The 21,196-nt window shown below is 37.5% G+C and overlaps 2 protein-coding genes across 2 annotated transcripts; both read right to left on the bottom strand.

Moving 5' to 3' along the window:
• Nucleotides 1–4,225: 4,225 nt before the first annotated feature.
• On the bottom strand, nt 4,226–12,621 carry rhbdl2 (rhomboid, veinlet-like 2 (Drosophila)). The gene is made up of 8 exons (XM_055210761.2): nt 12,258–12,621; nt 11,545–11,776; nt 8,489–8,637; nt 8,106–8,218; nt 6,360–6,460; nt 6,207–6,267; nt 6,013–6,074; nt 4,226–5,013 (listed from the first exon to the last, which is right to left on the bottom strand). Exons 2-8 carry the CDS (start codon nt 11,770–11,772, stop codon nt 4,828–4,830), a joined length of 900 nt encoding a protein of 299 aa, XP_055066736.1. The 5' UTR covers nt 11,773–11,776; nt 12,258–12,621; the 3' UTR covers nt 4,226–4,827.
• A 253-nt stretch (nt 12,622–12,874) lies between these two features.
• On the bottom strand, nt 12,875–21,172 carry akirin1 (akirin 1). Its single transcript, XM_055210762.2, has 5 exons — nt 20,733–21,172; nt 16,726–16,872; nt 14,378–14,512; nt 13,400–13,471; nt 12,875–13,287 (listed from the first exon to the last, which is right to left on the bottom strand). The coding sequence occupies exons 1-5, from the start codon at nt 20,935–20,937 to the stop codon at nt 13,277–13,279; spliced, it is 570 nt and encodes a 189-aa protein (XP_055066737.1). The 5' UTR covers nt 20,938–21,172; the 3' UTR covers nt 12,875–13,276.
• Between the last annotated feature and the right edge of the window lie 24 nt (nt 21,173–21,196).

The raw sequence follows: 21,196 nt of genomic DNA, 5'->3' as shown, positions 1-21,196 counted from the left end.
CTGTCAGCATCATACAGGGCGTCAATAAACAACTACCCCATAAAAACATGAAATGAACTCTGAATTGATTCAGTGCGCCTGCTCTTCCAATGCATGCCATGCGTAAATAAAAGATGTTACAGTAAAGTCTGTAAATAAGAGACCTATATGTGCTCACTTCATGGGCATCAAGTAGACAGCATCCATGCATGTTTGCCCTGCTGAAAAAAACTAATTCTAACAGTACTCTCTAAAAATGCTGGGTTATTTTCAACCCAGTGTTGGGTCAAAAAGGGACAAGCCATTTGGCTAAATTTACCCAGAAAATGTTTATATTTGACCCAACAATGGGTTAAAATCATCCAGTATTTTGGGTAGAAGCAACCCAGTGATTTATAACTCAATGGGTTGTGGTTGTACTTTTTTGTCCCAATGCTGGGTTGAAAATAAACCAGCATTTTTTTTTTAGTTTAACCATTGCAAATACCATCGTGAACCATCAGCTGTTTAACATTAAAAATATGTGTGTTTTGGGCCTCATTTTAATAGGATTAAATGTGTTTAATGGTTCCCAAGTGTGATAACATCCCACAAATAAACCCCTTACACATTACGAGACCCACAGAGACCATTATGGCTTCCATTAAAAACAATACAATTCTCATTATGACCATTAAATCTATTATATGCATTTCCATTTATTAAGGAATGATTGTTTAAGTGCAAAAATAGCTGAGCTGCATGTACTTCCACAATTTTATCTGTTTACTCAATTATGCACAGAAAACAAAATGACGGATATTATTGGTGTAAGCAGCAGAAAGCTAAGGAGATGTTGTGTTTATTGTCATCCACTGCTAAACACCTCTTTCCAATGGTGCTTTGTCACATAGTATGTTGGCACTACTTTTATTAGTCAATACATTTAATCAATCGGTCATGTCCGATTTCATACTCTGCTGGGTTCTGCCCAATGTAATTAAGTTGGCTGCTAGTTGTGGTGATATTTTATTCCATTTAAATGTAGTCAATGGTACAACCCCATTACACTCAATAATATGGTTTTGGTTGGATTCATTTCAGCCTTGTCTTATAGGGGCATATCTTGACATTACTCATAATCTGATTCAGATCAGGCATTTTCATAATTTACTAAATTGAGAGTTTAATAAGGACTGCACCCAAATTTGGAGGTTTGCTTAAATACATTTCATGCTCAATATAAAAAATTAAACATCCTAATGTTTTGTAACTGTATTTGACAATAAATGTTATTTTATTCCATACAATAACTATATACACTTATGCATTTAGATGCTTTTATCCAAAGCGTTGTATAGTTTATTTGTCCTATTTTTAAACCTAGTCCTGTACAAAATGTAGGTTGAAAGATTGACCATTGGTGCATAAACAGAATAGAAATAATTGACATTATTATTATAACAAATAATGAAGCCCTTTTTATTATAATTGCATGGCTTGTTTAATGACTGTACACCCTCAATGCCTGTTGGGTCAAAAAGGGACAAACCCAACCGCTGGGCTGGATTGTTTTAACCCATGTTCGGGTCAAGACATTTTCTGGGTGAATTTAACAAACCAGTTGGGTTTGTCTTTTTGACTCAACCGTAGGCAAAAATAACCCAGCATTTTTTGTGTTAAATTAAATATAAATTCAGCTTACTCTTGTACTCTAATAAAATTTTACATCTAAAATCTCCTTGTGTATAGTTGTAGAGCATTACATTAGCAGTGAAAGAGGTCATGGGTTTTGAACCCAGGAAACACACATACAAAATGAAAAGTATACCTTGTTGTAAGAGGTTGTGGGATATTTCTGTTTTGAAAATGTTGTAAAATCTTAATAAAGACATGTTCTACAAAACAGTATAATGCCATTAGAGCAATGTTTCTCAAGAGGGGCTTAAGATGACTTAAAATGATTAAAAAAAAATTAAAATAACATAAAACAACCAGAAATGTACTTCTTTTTGTTTTTTCATTCTTTTTGTAATGAATATACATCTGTCTCATGCCAAGCAATAAAATATTATTTTGGGTAGAAGCAGAGTAAGGCCTTCAAATATTGTTGTGGGCAATGGGGGGGTTTGAAGTAAAAAAGCATTGAATGACATTTCTGTATGTAAGTCTGTGTCTAATAATGAAACTTTTGATGTTGGTCACTGTTTCTAAAACCAGTTCAGAATTAAACTAATACATATAATTGTAGGGGTGAGTGATTCGCACATAATTGATTTCCTCCCTGTTGTTCTCGGTCTACTGGTTTGTTGTCTGTGTTGGTTCTGCTTGTCATAAAGTTACCTAATTGATGTGATTGGCCTTGTTTAGCACGAATCCCTCTTCTCATCCTCAAATAACCTTTAAGGACTCTGAGGTCATAGCAGATGTGCAAATAATGTTAATTTCAGAATCACACATTGAACGCCGAATGGCAAAATTAAATTCAAGTAGAATATAAAACAACACTGTAAGCTTTCTAAAACAAACTACTTCATTAAACACCATGCCATTAATATTGCACACAAGTACTGCTTATAAACGGTTTCATCGGACGCACGTGATACACATCTGGATCCGAACTTCACTTCCGGTTTCCTTTTTTTAATGGTCTGACTAGTTTCTAAACTGATCTCTTGAACAAATGCCTCGTCGAAAATAACACATGTTTTGGTTTCCTAGGTAATCCATGTGTTGTTGTTTTGCTTGTTATATAAATAAAATACGTTTAAAGTACTTTGTTGTTATTTATTATTAGCGGAGTTTACCGGAAGTTACGTGCGTACCGCGACATCCGCTTGTTTATGTTGTTACTGCTGAAACTGTCTATAGATGGACACACGCGCTTTGTTGCTTTTACCTGGCTGTAACTTAAAGGAACAGTATGTAAGAAATTTATATCAATTAATCATAAAATGGCCCTGATATGTCACTAGACATTAAGAAATAATTTTCATTTTAAATACTTATATCACTGACAACAGTGGTGTGGCCAGGATATTGTCATTTAAAAAGTGGAGTTGCGGCCCTCAACTGATGTTTATGTTGTCATGTTGTGTATTGGCCACCAGTTGTGTGATTGCAGTACCAGTTTTAGCCACAAGTTTTGTGATTACAGTACCAGTTTTGGCCACAATCTTACATACTGTTCCTTTAACTTACGGTCTCTCCTGCTTGTTTAATGTTTTAGCTAGTGGCTAAAATTAACTCTGGCACAAATACCTAATCGAAAATAACAAAAGTTTTGGTTTCTTAAAGAGAAGGGGAGATGACGATCATTGATTACCGCTATGTGAAAGGAGGTTTGGCAGCCGATCTGTATAACATTGTATGGTACACATTTAAAGGGGTCATAGCATGAAAATCTGACTTTTTACATGTTTAAGTGCTATAATTGTGTCCACAATGCTTCTATCAACCTAGAAAAAGTGAAAAAGATCAACCCAGTAACTTTGTTTGGGCCATTTTCTGCAAGTATGTGAACAATTAGGTCGTTCAGATTTCGCCTGCTTTGTGAGGTAGGTAGCAAGGCGAATTACAATAATACCACCCCTTTAATCTGCACTATCCAACCACAGCACTGCCATTTAATGCAGAAAGAAAGAGGGAGAGAAAATTAACAGCACAATTGAGGTTTAATTACAAAAACCACCATCATTGTGATCAGTGTTTGCATTTCTTCCACTCATTTGCATTTTAAAGGACACACCCAAAAATGGCTCACTTTCGCTAAGGCCTACAAAGTGGCAATTTTAACATGCTATAATCAATTATCTGTGGAGTATTTTGAGCTAAAACTTCACATACGCACTCTGGGGACACCAAAGATTTATTTTACATCTTAAAAATATCTCATAATATGACCCCTTTAACCAGTGGCGGCCGGTGGCTTGATGCAAAGTTCGTCACATGTATGTAGCCCATCATGTGTGTGGTTCCTTTTTTCAAAATATGTGTTCTGTGCATCGAGAGATCCTGTGTGCATCACGTGTTTTGTCAAAAACGGCCTTTTGTTTATGTTGTTACTGCTGTAACCGTCTATACGCATCAATATTTCTAAGAAACATCAAAACTATGCATATTGATTTTATTTCAGATTGTTGACTAAAAACATGGAAAGTTCTGTTTGGGCTTGCAAGAACATTGTGTTGTATTATGCAGCAACCCATCACCGTTTTTGCCAAACTAGCTTAATAGAACCAATGGCAGAGAATTAAATAGGCAAGTATGGCTTTAAAAATATTTAATACATTATAAAAAAATGAACTTAAGAATTGTCCAATTAGCATTTAAAAAAATTGGAAACAATTAAAAAAACTAAAAAATCAAATCGCTATGCTACCATTTATCATTCCAAACTTAAACCCATCTCTGAAATTGAATTTGATAACTAGAGGTAAATATGCAAGATAACTGTACATGCATTTCATTAGCATTGATTTGACACAATTTCATATTGATCACAATCAATAGCTTATGCAACACCACATTTAAAATACATTGTGTCAAGGAGAGGTCTGCCACATATTTAGTAGTGCTGCCATCTACAGGTAGTTTTTGTAAACACATCAAAATTTGGTGAAATAGCTGAAACCACAAACTTCAAACTCTTTGAGTAATTTGACAACACATGATAAGCATTTAAATAAACACTTAAAAATTAAACACTTAAAGCTAAGGGCTTAATGTTATTGTTGCAAAAAAAGACAAATATATCTAAATTATTTACTAAGTGTTTAGTGTTTTAGCACCCAGCCTTAAGAGTCAAAACAGGATTGAAAATGATCCAATGTGAACAGTGGCATGGCTTTAACCATACACTACACACACTCACATTCCGGATGCAGGAGATAAAAAGATGTTAAAAACGACAGCGAACAAAATAAAGACAATGTATCCCACGATGCACATCCAGAAGCGTGGGTCTTTCAGGAGCTGTTTATTGTAGTTGGTAAAAAACACATAACCAATGGTCATGCCTGCTACTCCACCCCCAATGTGGGCCACGAAAGAGACCTGACAAAAAAGAAAAAGATTACAGGACCTTCTGCATTTAAATGAAAGATTATAAGTGAAAATAACACATTGATTTTATAATAAGAGACCTGTTTTCACAACTTTTACAATAGCATGTAATGATTAAAGGGACACTCCAATTTTTTAAAAATATGCCCATTTTCCAGCTCCCATTGAGTTAAGCATTTGATTTTTACCCTTTTGGAATCCATTCAGCTGATCTCCAGGTCTGGCTGTACCACTTTTAGCATAGCTTTGCATAATCCATTAAATCTGATTAGACCATTAGCATTGCGCTAAAAAATAACCAAATAGTTTCAATATTTTTCCTATTTAAAACTTGACTGCCCGAAAATAGACCCCTTGGTTACTTCAATAGCAGGGGACTATTTTCAGATGCTGCGTAATATCACTACACCTGCTGCAGCCATGTTACAGCAGTAAAGTCTTTATTTATTATGCCAGAATGAGAGTATAGTTAAATTTTCCGTCTATCTTAGTACGCAATGTAACTACAGAAATGTCAAGTTTTAAATAGGAAAAATATCAAAACTCTTTGGTTATTTTTTTGTGCGATGCTAATGGTCTTATCAGATTCAATGGATTATGCTAAGCTATGCTAAAAGTGGTACAGCCAGACCCGGAGATCAGCTGAATGGATTCCAAAACAGTAAAAAATCAAATGTTTAACTATAGGAGAGCTGCCTGGAAAATGACCATATTTTCAAAAAAAAAGTGGAGTGTCCCTTTAAGAGTGTATTCGCATGCAAAAAAATTTTTAAAGACTTATTTTGAAGCCTGTAGCTTGTTACATGATAAAACCAGGTATTCCAGTTTCCTGTTCCCAGAGGGAACCAACACAGCTAAAGGTAAATCTCTTAACTTAAAAGCAAGAACCACATTTAATTTTACATAATTTTCCCTAATGTAAGTGTTCCCTAGTAAAGGTGGCTTAACATCATAAAAGTACATAATAAAAGAGGTAAAACAGGGTCTCACCTTCATGGCGGTATCATGGACAATAAATCTTCTGTAAAGAGCAAATCCAACATCTGTCCCAACTGGAAGATAAAACACTTTATCAATAACTAAAGATGATACAGTAGGTCAGGACTAAATTCTTAGTTTATACAGTAAATAATATAGATGTTGATGCAAATAGTGGAGTGGAAATTGGAAATACATGGACGTACCGATCAAAACGATTACTAGAATGCGAAATATTCCTATAAGCGGAATCATCTCCCTGAAATTCTATAGGAAAAGAAAAAGTTTGGATGTCTGCATATATAATCTGAATCAGAATTGCATGTACCACATTAAAAAACCTTTAAAAATCAACTCACCACCACAGCGTTCATAAAGTAACCGCCCATGAGGGCATACACACCACCCGAGGCTCCCACGAGGGCACTGCGTGGATCAAAAATGGAACTGGCCAGAGAGCCTGAAAATGTATTTATATATTTAAGTGTTAAATAAGAATATAAAATAAATAAAACAAATATATAGCATGGACAAAGAAATAGGCATCTGCTTGATTGGAAAAGTAAAATCCTTAAAGGGGTCATATTACGAGATTTTTTTTTAAGATGCAAAATAAATCTTTGGTGTCCCCAGAGTAAGTATGTAAAGTTTTAGATCAAAATACTCCACAGATAATTAATTATAGCATGTTAAAATTCCCACTTTGTTGGTGTGAGCAAAAGCGTGTCGTTTTTGGGTGTGTCCTTTAAAATGCAAATGAGCTGATGAAATGCAAACACTTATCGCACTGATGGTGGTTTGTTGCAATTGAAACTCAATTGTGCTGTCAATTGTTTTCTCTCTCTCTCTCTCTCTCTCTCTCTCTCTCTCTCTCTCTCTCTCTCTCTCTCTGCACTAAGAGGCTGTTTACACTTGGCATTAACATGTGTTTTCGTCGATCGTATCACAAGTGGACGACGTTAATGCCAGGTGTAAACGGTGTTCAAAACGTTTTGAGCTCGTCCACTTTCGACCACTTTCAACCACATCCAGAGGTGGTCGAAACCACTTTCGATCAGATCGCTTTGGAGTTGCGGAACGCACATGTGGTTGAATCCGTTCGAACAGCCACACGCGACCGCCTTCTCTCCGCCCATTTATCTAATCTGTGGTATTAAATACAAGTTTTACGTCTTTTTTTACTTCTGGCGTGAACATTCGGTGAACAGCGCTATTTTTTGCCTTTCATTGATAAAACTAAGCGGCTGATCTCCGTAGTTTCGTTTTGAAAGCGTGTGAAAGTTGCGCGATCCTATTTCATCAATTGCGCTGAAAATTCAAAGAAAGCTCTTACATACTCATGTACAAAACACTGTGCAGCATGTTTACTTGCTAAACAAGCAGTGCACTCCGACATAATATTAGTTTGCGTCCATATAAACTCATAATTACTCCCGCTCGGGTTTGAATGACAGCGGAGAGACTCGCCCACCGTCTCACAGACCACCCCCTCATAGTATTCAGCACAGAAGCGGTCGAAAGTGGACAAAAGACACGGATTTAAATACCAGGTGTAAACGTAATGTGTCTCTCTCGTCCACTTGTGATCCGATCGATGAAAACACATCTTAATACCAAGTGTAAACAGCCCCTAAATGGCAGTGCTGTGGTTGGATAGTGCAGATTAAGGGGCGGTATTATTGTAATTCGCCTTTCTGCCTACCTCACAAAACAGGCAAAATCTGAACGACCCAATTTTTCACATGCTTGAAAAGAATGCCTTACCCAAACTAAGTTACTGGGTTGCTCTTTTTCACATTTTCTAGGTTGATAGAAGCACTAGGGACCCAATTATAGCAGTTAAACATGAAAATAATTAAGATTTTCACGCTATGACCCCTTTAAACGTGTATTATTTGTAAATGGCACATAGTACGTTCTAAACAGAAAACAACATACTGCCCATTCAAAATTATTAGAATATACTGCATACTATTTAGTAAAAGTCCAATGTGTAATAAAGTACATCATAACAACATTTCTGGTCGTATACTGAACATTTCTCAAATGCTGTGTCATCTGGGTATTCAATGCATACAGAAACTTTAGTTCATGCAAAAGGCTACCTGCAAGAACACCAGACATATAGACCATTCCCACTTCAAAGCCCTTATGTACCAGCTCCAGGGGGATGCCCAAAAGCAGTTGCATTAACAGATTGCCCAAGATGTGCTCCACCCTAAATGATGAAAGATAGTCAAATGCACATTAAGCACCAATAAGGTATTCATATGTATGTCTGATCTAGAAACCAATCTGATCTGTTACTTTACATAGACCAAGTGAAAACATGTCACTGAAAGGTATAACACTCATTCATTTAGGGTTGCTTCCCATCATGCATTGTAAATAGAAAAGCAAACTGTGCTTTTCAGTGAGAGTCTTTATGCATGTTATAAAGGTCAAGCTAAAATTGAGGCAACTCAAGGAAAGCAGCGTAATTCCTTACCCAGCATGCACAAACATGTAGGACAAAAACCGCCATGCCTGCTCACGAAGTTCAGGTTTATAGGTAAGAGGACTCTCCCAGATTCCCACACCTATGGTTATCCACTGCTTCTGGGGCTTCCATACAGCATAGTAGATAAACACTCCAAGCTGTCAAAAGTAAAAAAAAGACTTGACACTAGAAAATATACACACTGACCCCATTCCCCATAGTACAATTAATAATACTCCACTTATGTTGAAGTCTTGCATATTTGAAGGAAACATGACTCACTAAAACATTGGGCAACAGTCGTGGCAACAGAAGAAACAAAGATCAAAATGTCACGGAAATGACATAATTTACTCTTTCAAAAAGTACAGTGGTGTTTAAAAAGATAGCAGTGCAACACCAGTAACCATGCACATGGAAGAATACAAGCAACTTCCGTTAAAACCAATGGAAGAATAGTCAGGATGGAAAATATTTATCCCTTTCATCACCACTAGAAAGATCAAAGGTGATCTACGATGATCTGTAAGTCTGATTGAAGCTAAGTTGTTTGCAAGAATTCCCTGTAAAGCACCATTGTTGAAAAAAGGCATGTGCAGAATCACATCAACACATTAACTGGCCCAAAGAAAAATAGCGTTATATTTTGTGGACTGAAGAGAGTAAAACTGTTCTTTTTGGGACTAGTGGTTATCGACATTTTGAGAACCATTGCATCAGAATACTTGAAGAGATTATGTTACCTTGCGCAGAAGAGGAAATGCCCTTAAAAAGGGTGTTTTAAAAAGACAACAATCCCAAATACACAAGCAAGAGGGCAAAATCTTGGTCAGAGACTAGAAGGATTGAAGCAATGAAGTGGCCAGCTCAATCCCTGATCTTAATCCCCTCACTTGTGGAGTAGTATTAAAATGCCGTTTCTGACGCAAAATCTTAAAATCGCACAATGGTTATGCAACTAAATATTAATTCAAGAGTTTAAAGAGAAGCGAAATCTTAAGAAATTTCCCTAGTTTTAAATGTCTACAGGGAAAACTGTTGACACTGCTATTTTTTTAACAGCTTAATATAGTTTTATCTTTACTTCCCCTTGAAGGCACACTCCACTTTTTAAAAAAAAATATGCCCATTTTTCAGCTCCCTTAAAGTTAAACATTTGATTTTTACCGTTTTGGAATCCATTCAGCCAATCTCCGGGTCTGGCTGTACCACTTTTAGCATAGCTTAGCATAATCCATTGAATCTGATTAGACCATTAGCATCGCGCTCAAAAATAACCGAAGAGTTTCAATATTTCACTCTTCTGTAGTTACATTGTGTACAAAGACTGACGGAAAATTAAAAGTTGAGATTTTCTAGGCAGATATGGCTAGGAACTATACTCTAATTCTGCCGTAATTATCAAGGACTTTGCTCCCGTACCATATCTGCAGAAGGGCGCAATGATATTACGCAGTGCCTGAACATAGTCCCCATGCCATTGAAAGTTACGAAGGGGACTATTTTCAGGCGCTGCACAACATAATTGTTATTTTTTTAGTGCAATGCCAATGGTCCAACCGGACTCAATGGACCGCGCCAAGCCACGCCAAAAGCGGTAGCGCCAGACCCGGAGATCAGCCGAATGGACCCCAAAACGGCAAGAATCGAACGCCCAACTCCAGGGGAGCTGGAAAAAGAGCACACTTACAAAAAGTGGAGTTTCCCTTCAAAAGAACAAGACAAACTTGATGAATTTTGATAAAGCTTTGATACGGAATTAAATGTGTAATGTTTTCAAAACACTTAAAATAAGAAAATAAACTTTATTCACCTTTATTAGTACACTGCTATTTTTAACACCACTGTACACCTCAGAGGAACTTACTGGTACTAAAGAGTGCATATCAGTAACTTCAAGGTACATACTGGTACCAAATGTATACACATCCCTACCTAAAGTGTATTGGGACCTTTTTAAATAGTACTGCCCCAGCAACAGCTTGGGACAATTTTTTCTGACAGTGTAAAAACACATCTTTTCTATAAAACTTGACAGAAACATGCTGAATACTAAAAAAAACTTAGATTTTTTTCTCTCTTCCATATGGTCTCTAGCCATATTTAAAGGTGCAGTGTGTAAATTTTAGTGGCATCTAGTGGTGAGGTAGCGAATTGCAACCAATGGCTCAGTTAACTGCTCACCCATTGCATTTAAAACGGATAAAGAAGCTACGGTAGCCACCACCAGACAAACATGTCATCTTCGGAGACAACTTGGTAAAAAAAGTTTGTCCGTTAAGGGCTTCTGTAGAAACATGGCGGCACAAAATGGCGGCTTCCATGTAAGGGGACCCTCGGTGTATGTAGATAAAAACATCTCATTCTAAGGTAATAAAAACATAACGGTTCATTATAAAAGGTCTTTATACACCCCTGATAATATAGTTTTGTATATTATTTTGCATTTCTGCCAAGAGATCCTTCTAAAAATACACACTGCACCTTTAAAACTTTTTAAGTAACTTTGCATTGCACTTCTTATAATACTTCCTCCATACTATGAATTGCTTCAATGTTTCCTCATTTTAGTGAATCTATTTGAATACAAGTATCTGCTAAAATGTCTAAATGTAAATGTCATATCCTTATGCCAGTTCAGTTGCCATAAGTTTTTGCCAAAAACGTCACCCCATGTTTTTCAGTATCTTACAAGCAGAGTGAAACTGAAAATATAAAACAATATTAACAAAAATGGACTTTGGTATTTCTAGTGTAATATCTACAAACACATGAATAAATCTGGCTTTTCAAACACTGTGGCTAACGCTTGCCATCATGAATGGGAAAGTGGAAAGTTTTGCTCAAAGAATTTCTGTTCTGTAAAAAAGCCACGTCCCAATTTAAACATGCTAACATTAATGGAAATCTACTGGATGGCATAACAGTTACTCAAAATGAACTAAACTTAAAAAAAGTACAAATAAAACTAGCTGTGTTTTTAGTTTTAGTATTTTGTTTACTTTTTCAAATCACAAGAAAAATGTAATTTCAGACACAAAAAAGTTTTTTTTTTTTTTAAATACCTCCACTAAACTGACGAGGATGATGAAGATAGGAGGTGGACAGCAGTTGGCTCTTTCTAAATAAGTCTCTCGTATCTCCTCGGGCAGCATCCATTTAGACACATTCTGGTGCAATTTCTCCACCCTGCGTACTTTTCTCTTTTCTTTTGGTGGATTCCAACCATCGTCTTCTTCTTCTTCTTCTCTCTCCACTGGAAGGTTGCCTTGCTCTTCGATGTCATTCTCCATTTCTCTGTATCAAACGGTCGTGTCGGCATTATGACTGAGAAATAATAAGCCACAATCTCCACTACACAAAAAACTACCGTTCTTGATAAACAATATGAAGAGCTTAAGTAAAACTTCAATAAAGCAGTCACACAATGAACAAAAACATGTAAGATCCATATTTTAATTACATATAACCGTTAACCATGTACGGCTGTTTGTGTTTATTTTTAGGAAAGTTTGTAGGTTACTCTCTCTCTCTTCCGGAGTTGATAGCTCTTTCCTGCATAAACAAATTCATCCTGTCTCGATTATTTACTTAGTTACTACAGACTGTACAATGAGTTTTTTTTATATGTGTGGAATTGCGTGAGAATTGGTTACAATCACTTAAAAAGTTTAATTACAGACGTTCTTAAAATGCGGTGTATAACACGTTTTAAATAGCGTAGATTAAAAAGCAAACAAGACAACGTTACAATGTATTCACGTATTTGCAAACATACCTCTCTTTTGATCGTCACCTCTCACGCGTGTACAGGAGATTTCTCAATAATCCCACGCCGCCCTGCGCTCATTAATGTTGACTCGACAAAGAAAAGCCAACGGAAAAACTTTTAATTTAAACTTTCAGTTCATTCATAGATAGCTGTGAAACATCCACGGATCTAAAGACGCTCTCTCTGGACAATAATTGTGGCTTCCATCCAGCTTTTCCGGTTCCAGTCTTCCTCTTTGTTTCTAAATGGAGGGTCTGCAGAATCGTTTCGTTTGGTTTATTTAAACAAAACAACAACCTCTGACCCGCCAAAGTTTAGTTGACTACACTCTATACCTGCGTTTCCGCAAACTACCACACCTGAAGTCACGTGATTCCATACCTGCTTTAAGCGGTTTATGCGCCAACATGTGTGCAGAGCAATGTTGGCCTATTATATTATTTATTTTTTGCACAAATACATTAGTATCTTATTTTTCATTATTAAAAAGTATTTGCAAAAACCTAGATGCGCAACACTTTTAAAGCATTTAAACCACAAGATGGCGACATATAATCAGCAGTCATTCATGCTCAACATGGACTCATACAAATTCATTAATGAATAAATGCAAACATTCAGAATTTTGACTTATCACAGATCTTTAATTTGTCAAAAAAAGGAAAAAAAATATGGAGAGTTAAAAACAGACTGAAGAAAGAGGGAGAGTTCGGTATATCTGCTGCAGGTCAGTCACATTACATTATACAGAGATGATCACATCAGCCAAGCTTTATACAGCGGTAATCTTTTCCCACAGATTTTTTCAAGAGATTAAACTTCTTTAGAAGGCATCTAGATATGCGTGTTTGGTGTTGGGCCATCAGTAACAAGTTCAGCAATAAAAATGAGTTAAATGTGGATAGACCATGGCACCCAAGCATTGGGAAAAAGAAAACGTAGAAGGAAATTGTAAATGAAACAAAGGGGGCTGGTTCTACTGCAACCAGTTTCTGAAGGGTGACTAGTACCATCAATAACATTCTTCAAGACACGTCTGTAAATAAAAACAGGGAGAGATAAATACAACAAAAATTTTATACAAAGGAACAAATGATGGGAATGTTAATCGACTAACAGGCTCCAGCAGGGAAGGTTAAAATACTTACAGCTTGCAGGCCTGGCGCCATATCTTCGCATAATCTGATCCTGTGTGAATTTCACGAAGGACTCGTATTGTTCTGGGAAAATGAGGGAAAATTAATTATGTTAAAGAGACATTCCACTTTTTTAAAAAAAATAGGCTCATTTTCCAGCTCCCCTAGAGTTAAACATTTGATTTTTACCATTTTGGAATCCATTCAAGCTGATCTCCGGGTCTGGCGCTAGCACTTTTAGCATAGCTTAGCACAATCCATTAAATCCGATTAGACCATTAGCATCGCGCTAAAATATACCAAAGAGTTTCGATATTTTTCCGATTTAAAACTTGACTCTTCTGTAGTGACATTGTGTACTAAGACTGACGGAAAATTAAAAGTTGCGATCTTTATTTACATGGCTGCCGCAGACGTAGTGATATTACGCACTGCCCGAAAATAGTCCCCTGCTATTGAAAGTAACCAAGGGGACTATTTTCGAGCAGTGCGTAATATTACTATTCCCGCTGCAGTTACATCAGCAAAGTCACTGATTCGCCAGAATGAGAGTATAGTTCCTAGCCATATCTGCCTAGAAAATCACAACTTTTAATTTTCTGACGGTCTTAGTTCATGATGTAACTCAAAACTCTTTGGGGTTTTTTAGCGCGACGCTAATGGTCTAATCAGATTCAATGGATTATGCTAAGCTATGCTAAAAGTGCTAGCACCAGACCCGGAGATCAGCTGAATGGATTCCAAAATGGTAAGAATCAAATGTTTAACTCTAGGGGAGCTGGAAAGTGAGCATATTTTCAAAAAAAGTGTAATGTCCCTTTAAACCAAAAACTGTGTTTATTTTACATTAAAATAACAGAGGACAGCTGCCATACCAACATATGGGGAAAGATTACTCTTACATTTATATGACTAATTTTATACCAAATTCTTATACTTTAAATTGGTTATTATCAAAATAAGGGTGTGGTTCTCAAATTTTACTTTTACCTGCCAACTTTGTGTTTAGTATCTGTTCGTACTCTTCACGGATCGTCTCCTCGTGGTCTTTGATAAGGCGCTCACACAAATAGCCAACCTGCCTCAGTGTGAAGAGTGGCTGATCCTTCTTCAAGGAAGAGGCACCTAAAAACACACAAGCCTGAATTAAATAGAGAGTACTATGGACAAAGATGATTAAGTGTACATGTTTGATATGATTATTATAAATTTGGGCTTTACAAAATTATGACAAAGACCTCTTGTCACTGGCTAATTAAGGTGTTTCCCATTATCAAACAGTATGCATTCTTGCACACATACACAAGACTAAATCAACATACTGCGGCCGTGATGGTGCCAGGGGCCCCCTGTTTTATGACTTTTAAAAAAATCAATTCTGTGCAATTAAGCCTCAGTAAAAATAAGTCTACTAACCAACAACACTACATTGTATATTTTATATTTTGGTTAACTCGAATTCTAAGTTCTAAGATTGTTTTATGTCATTCATTTTTTTGGGGGGTGGGAGGGGTTGTGGCAGATACCAATGTGTTTTAGAACCACTGCTATAGAACAACAAACACCTTTTACAAATAGCATTAACTTGACAACTTTTTAAATTTTGTTCTTACTCTGTCAGTGTTAAAGATATCAAATGTTATATTTTTCAAAGAAAGTTCTTTATGTGTATTTAAAAATGTATTTGGGTTTTCACAGGCAGAGTCACATATCTTGCACCTGCATTTGCTTAAATAATTTTATCAGTAAACACAAACCAGAGATGGAAAAAGCTATTTCAAGGACTACAGATTGTTTTAGATCATAAAGTTCTCATGTCCCTTTGATATTACAATGTTGCTTTTGGCTAATCTTGTATTTCTTGGCTAATTTATCAGGAGCATACATAATATCAAAATGTTCAGATGAAATGGCAAAATTAGAGATATTGCAATATCAATCTGCACTTTTAAAAGGTAATACATTAGTCAATGTCGCAGGACCCTGGTGGGCAGCACAATGAATAATAGCACACAAGGTGTGTTAGTATAGGGACAACACATTAAGGGCGTTTTCAAATTAGCACTTTTGGTGCTCACCCGGGTTCGATTGGCGTCAGAGTTCGGTACATTTGGATGATGCGAACACTGTCTTCCGAACTCGGGTGCGCACCCGCGAAACGAACTTGAGTCCGCTTAAAAAGGTTGTTCTGGGGTCCGGTTCATGTGAACTCCAGTACGGTTCGCTGCTGATGTGAGCGCAATCGTACCAAATCGCGGAAGTGAACCACTGTTAATTACGTATTATGTAGAATGTCCCCACTAATAACAGCTGTGTGTGTGTGTGTGCGTGCACTTACCTTGACAACAAAATTCATAGAATGCTTGCTTGACTTTTGTTCTTATTTTTTTCAAATAAATAATACAGAAACACACTTGCGTCTGTCTGCCGCAAATATACTAAAGTCGTTTCGACAACAACGGGCTGTCCACCGACGTCAATTTTTGCGAAGCCATTCAGAAATCATATTTCTGCTTGCAGTTCGTCAATCACGCTTGTCGTCTTCTCGTTTACAGCGGTTGCCAAGCAACATGAGTATGCGCCGGCTGCAGCTTGATGATGCAAGCGTCCCGCGGTTCGAATAAAAAAATAATATGTGAACACAGTCCATGGGGGGCATGGGGATCAATCGAACTCGGGTTCGGACCAGGCAATCGCACCAAATGTGAAACCGCCCTAAATGTGTTGTCCCTATACTAACACACCTTCTGTGTTATTTATTGTGTCGCCCACCACAGTCCTGCGATGTTAAATCAGAAATGTCTTGTCTGCAAGTGTTCATTTATCACAAAATAGAGTAACCAACTCATTTAAATTTCAGTAATTGTAACTGCGTTACTTGATTTATAAAAATACTTTGTTACATGTTAATTACAGCTAAAAGTAGTGGAATTACAGTAATGGAATTACTTTGTAACCCGTTACTCCCAACTTGTGTTGGCCCTTTCATTTACTTTAACATGAAATAATGCCTTAAATGGCATGACACACACAATGTGTTAAAAATTAACACATCATTTTTTGCAGTGCATGTTGTTGGGAGAAATGTTTGTAGCCAAACCATTTGTGGACCCTATTCATTTCCATAGTAGGAAAAAATAATACTATGGAAGTAAATGGGGTCCACGAACGGTTTGGATACAAACACTTCTCAAAACATCGTCCCTTGTGTTCATCAGAACAAAAATGTATACAGGTTTGTAAAATAATGAGAGTTAGTAAATGACAGAATTTTCATTTTCGGGTGAACTATTCCTTTAAAGCACCCAAGTGGGAATAAGACTTTTGGGTGGACTGACCTGTGGGAGAGTTTGGTGAGGTGAGAGCGGGGCTCGAGCTCTGGGCATCATTAGAACCGCAGGCCTCACTTTGGTTGAAGGCTCCTTCCAACTGCCGTCGCCTCTGATAGCGGCTGTACTCCTGACGAATGTTCTGAAAGATTTGCTCTATTGAGCCAAACAATAACAAATAAAAGAAAGTTATTTTTTTTAAATTATTTTGGCCCAAACCTTTTGGAGCATACAGGTGTTTAGCAATGCATAAACCAGTCAATGTTTAAACACCTTTGATTGATATTACAGAGGTGGAGTAAAAAAACAACTTGACGTGCCTTCAATAATCACTGGCATTACATCAATAGCCACACACAAAGCACAGAGGATATCCTGCTTTCAGAACAGTCTCATGACAAATGAGCACAGAGGGTGTTGTATAAAGTTTCACTTCACTTTTACATTCAGCCACAATAAAAACCAATAAATGATTCATTAGTGAATCACGTTATAAGTCAATTCCAACATACTAGAAAAATGGATGCCAGACAGTTTCACATGACTTTTTAATGGGGGCATGCTTTTCTGGAAACTGAATCTAGGTGACTAGACTGCAATGCGGAGGGGCTGGGGGGCAATATAACCAGGAATGGCTTGAGCCTCTTTTTTTTTTTTTTTTTTGAGAAAACTGGGTTGGTCCCTGTCCTAATCTTCAACACCAGCAGATGGCTCAGAACAGAGCAGCAATGTGGCTACCATGAGTAAATGATTAAAATTGTGTTTTCTTGTCTTATTTTATCAAGTAGGAAAAATATTGAGAAACAAGTAAAGTAGGTCATTAAAGGTTAGGTGGAGAGAAACATCGATTCCTTCAATCCCACCAAGCAAACAAGACGACACCACATATCTATTGGAGACCGAATCTCTTATCTTGGGTGGAGAGCTCAAGGTTTTCCCTCTGTTAGTGTTTGCCATCAACTAGAGGTAGAAATGGGGAAAAACTCGAAGGGTGCCAGCTACTTGATGCTAATGCATTCCAGCAAACCAGGCAGTGTGGCAACAACAGAACAGAGCGCCTCAATGCAGAAGAGACTTCCTGTATTTACAATGCAGCTCTCATTTGATTGGGTTTTATTTATTTAAACACAGGAAGGCTTTTGTGTACAATAAAAGGGGTGTTATGGGGGCTCAATCATAACCACAGACTAGTGATCACTTGGGACATTATTTTAAGTAGCTAACATTCACGAAGGAATTTTAAACAAATTTGTAATAAGTGTCTCTTACAGTAAACGCACTTCATTCAAACAACCACTTTCTAAAGGTTTTGTTAACCCAATAGCTTTCCTCCAGACAGACAAAAAGCTTTTTAAAAGCATCAGAGTATATAAATATTTTAAACACAAACAAAGACAATATAGCTAAACTAACGCAATAGTTTGTAATAACTGAATGTTTTTAATACTTTAAAGTGGTCATAGTGTGAAAATCTGACTTCTTCCATGTTTAAGTGCTGTAAATGGATCCCCAGTGCGTCTATCAACCTAGAAAATGTGAAAAAGATCAATCCAGAAACTTTGTTTGGGTAAGACATTCTCTGCAAGCATGTGAAAACGTAGGTCCTTCAGAATTCGCCTGTTTTGTGAGGTAGGTAGCAAGGCGAATTACAATAATACCGCCCCCTTAATCTGCACTATCCAACCACAGCACTGCCATTTAGTGCAGAGAGAAAGAGGGAGAAAAAAAAATGGAATTGACAGCACAATTGAGTTTCAATTACAACAAACCACCATCATTGCATTTCATCCCACCCATCGCACCCAAGAACCAAAGTGTCAATTTTAACAAGCTATAACTAGTTATCTGTGGGGTATTTTGAGCTAAAACCTCACTTACGCACTCTGAGGGCACCAAATATTTATTTTACATCTTTAAAAAAAATCTCATAATATGACCCCTTTAAAAGGTGAAGTCAACGTTTAAGCAAAGTGCACACGATTGTTAATGCTTGTGTGTGTTCTGACAAGTGAAAGATGATCAACGATAAGGAAGAATGCATTTTTTTAATAAATGTATATATTTTAATGAAGTTCAAACTTATTTGTGCATTAGGATAATGCTTTGTTTGTACATCATATTATTCAGCAAGTCATTGCATATTGCATTTTTCTTCGATATCTTTCAGCCCCAAGACACACTGCTCATGACAGATGCGAAGGTTTTGACAGTCTATGGGCAACACTAGCCCCTGTGAATGACAGGTGAACTCCCTCTCCCACTGCTTGCAATATCAAATGCTGCCAAATGCTGAGACTGGGTCCAACAGGTTACTTAGCAACTGTAACCTTATATGGTCAAACCAAGCAATCAATCACAGTTGCTTCCTGAGAAGTGATTCAAGGCCCAGAACCGCAGAACAGGAATACGACTACAATAGAGGTGTGGGATGAACTGGACTTGGGGGAGGGGAGTGTTAAGGGTGTGTAGGGATGGGGTGTCTAATTCACTCCAGCGCTTACGCTTGGAGGAGGGAATTTAAAAATCCCCATGCTGCTAGGAAGTGCCCCCAAGCTCTCATGCCTAGGGTGTGTGTGACTGCAGGGAGCGGGTATTGCTTTGTTTGGAATTGGTGTGTATTAGATTAATAAGCAGTTCTGATTCAATAGCGTTGAAATAAGTAAAGGAGACGGGGAAATTTAAAAGAATGAAAGATATTCAAACTCGAAATAACAGATGCTCGTAAAGAGAAACCAATACTTCCCAAGGGGTGGCTAACGGTCGAGACGCAAGTATATGGATGTTAATGAGCGTTTTTCCTTTTTTAAACAAGATAGTTGTTGGTTTTACAAAGACATAACTATACAGTACACACTTAAAAATAAAAGTTCTAAAAAGGGTTTTTCTTCGCAGTGGTGCCATAGAAGGAACACTTTTGGCACCCTAAGGAACCTTTTAGTCAGAGATCCTTTTATAGTCGCAAATACCCTTTTCATCACAAAGAACATTTTGAGCAACAAAATTGTTTTGTGGATGTTTAAGGGTTATTTATGCATTTTAGGAACCTTTATTTTTAAGGGTGTACCGAGCTTGACTAACTGGAGTTAGTCACTCCTGCAGCATTCGTCATATTTCAATCAGGCTCTGGTTTGACAGGCAAACACTGCACTTCAATTCATGATGTACCAAAAGGCAAGATTTTGCTCTCATGTTACATATTTATTCTTAACGTATTTTGCACAAATCTATTTAGAGTGACGTCGCGAAGTCCATCAGTTTAATAAGCGGAAAAAAGCGGCATTTGGGCGGGTTCGTCAAAAGTTCATAAAATTCTTATTAAATCAGTAAAGCGATTACAGACTTGGTATAAATTATGCAAATGCATTTGAAATTATCAATACTGAAGATTACATGCTTGGCAGCTTTTGTTTTAGGAAATGCTTGCGCCTTATCAAATGCATAGCCCAAATATGTATACAATGTTTTCATCTCCCAGGTCTTTAGTTTTAAATCATGCCAATGCATGAATCTGGTACCGTCCACATACCAACCTTTCCTCTTTGTTTGGAAATACTGGTTCAATCCTGCTTGTAAACTATCCCCCCTAAAAAAAAACGACTCCGTTCAGAGTCAAGCATTTTTACAAAGGCATTTTCGTGTGTATTGTTTTTCAACAATAATGGTCCATGAGTGCGTTTACACTAAGCCACGGGAGTTAAATGAAGCTCTGTGTCAGCTAGTCTGTATTTGCGGCCGCTTTCAGACTAACGTTAGCTAGCCGAGCTCAAAACAACTAACGTTATTCATCCACACTGCATAATTATCTATAGTCCAAAGCGACCACTAACACTACCGTATAATCTAGTCGTAACTAAAACCCGGTTACAAATGTTAATGATCGCTCGGGAAAGCTTGGTAAAACGAACTGGCTGTCGAAATTTAAATCTACTAGCTGGTTAGCCGAGACTAAACAACCCACATCCCCGTCCCTTCCTTCTCCATGTCAACCATACCAACCCGAGTATCGAGTCTTTTACCTGGGGTTAGCCTGTGTTCCCCTCCCATGGACTGAGGCGACATTGAGCGTGCCGGGCTTTCTGTTGGCGGACGAAGGCTGCATCTCTGCGGGGAAGGAGTAGCAGGAGTCCCCGGTAGAGGATTGCACCTCCTCCGCTTGGGGGACTGCGGACTGAGAAGGGCCTCAAACTCCATAGATCGCTTTAACGTCGCGCCACAAGCCATGGTCGCTGAATCAACGAAACGATTAACAAAATAAACGACAATATGAAACGTTTCAGGCCACAAAATGTCGTCGAATCCCCTTTCAATTTCGCCTTTTTGTTGTTGAGCTTTGTACTCTGTCGGTGGCTCCCCCTGCGTTCGCAGTCGCACACCGGTTTAAACGCCAAGTGCCTGATTTGTAGCAAAAAATGCTAAAACGACGCAGCCGAGGACTGTACCATTCCCGAAAAGGTGGGTACGAAAAAACAGGTTTGTTTTT

The sequence above is a fragment of the Misgurnus anguillicaudatus genome, chromosome 10 (assembly GCF_027580225.2).
Source record: "Misgurnus anguillicaudatus chromosome 10, ASM2758022v2, whole genome shotgun sequence".
NCBI lineage: Eukaryota > Metazoa > Chordata > Actinopteri > Cypriniformes > Cobitidae > Misgurnus > Misgurnus anguillicaudatus.
The sequence above is the reverse complement of the archived record's forward strand: the minus strand, read 5'-3'. Positions and strand labels throughout refer to the sequence as shown.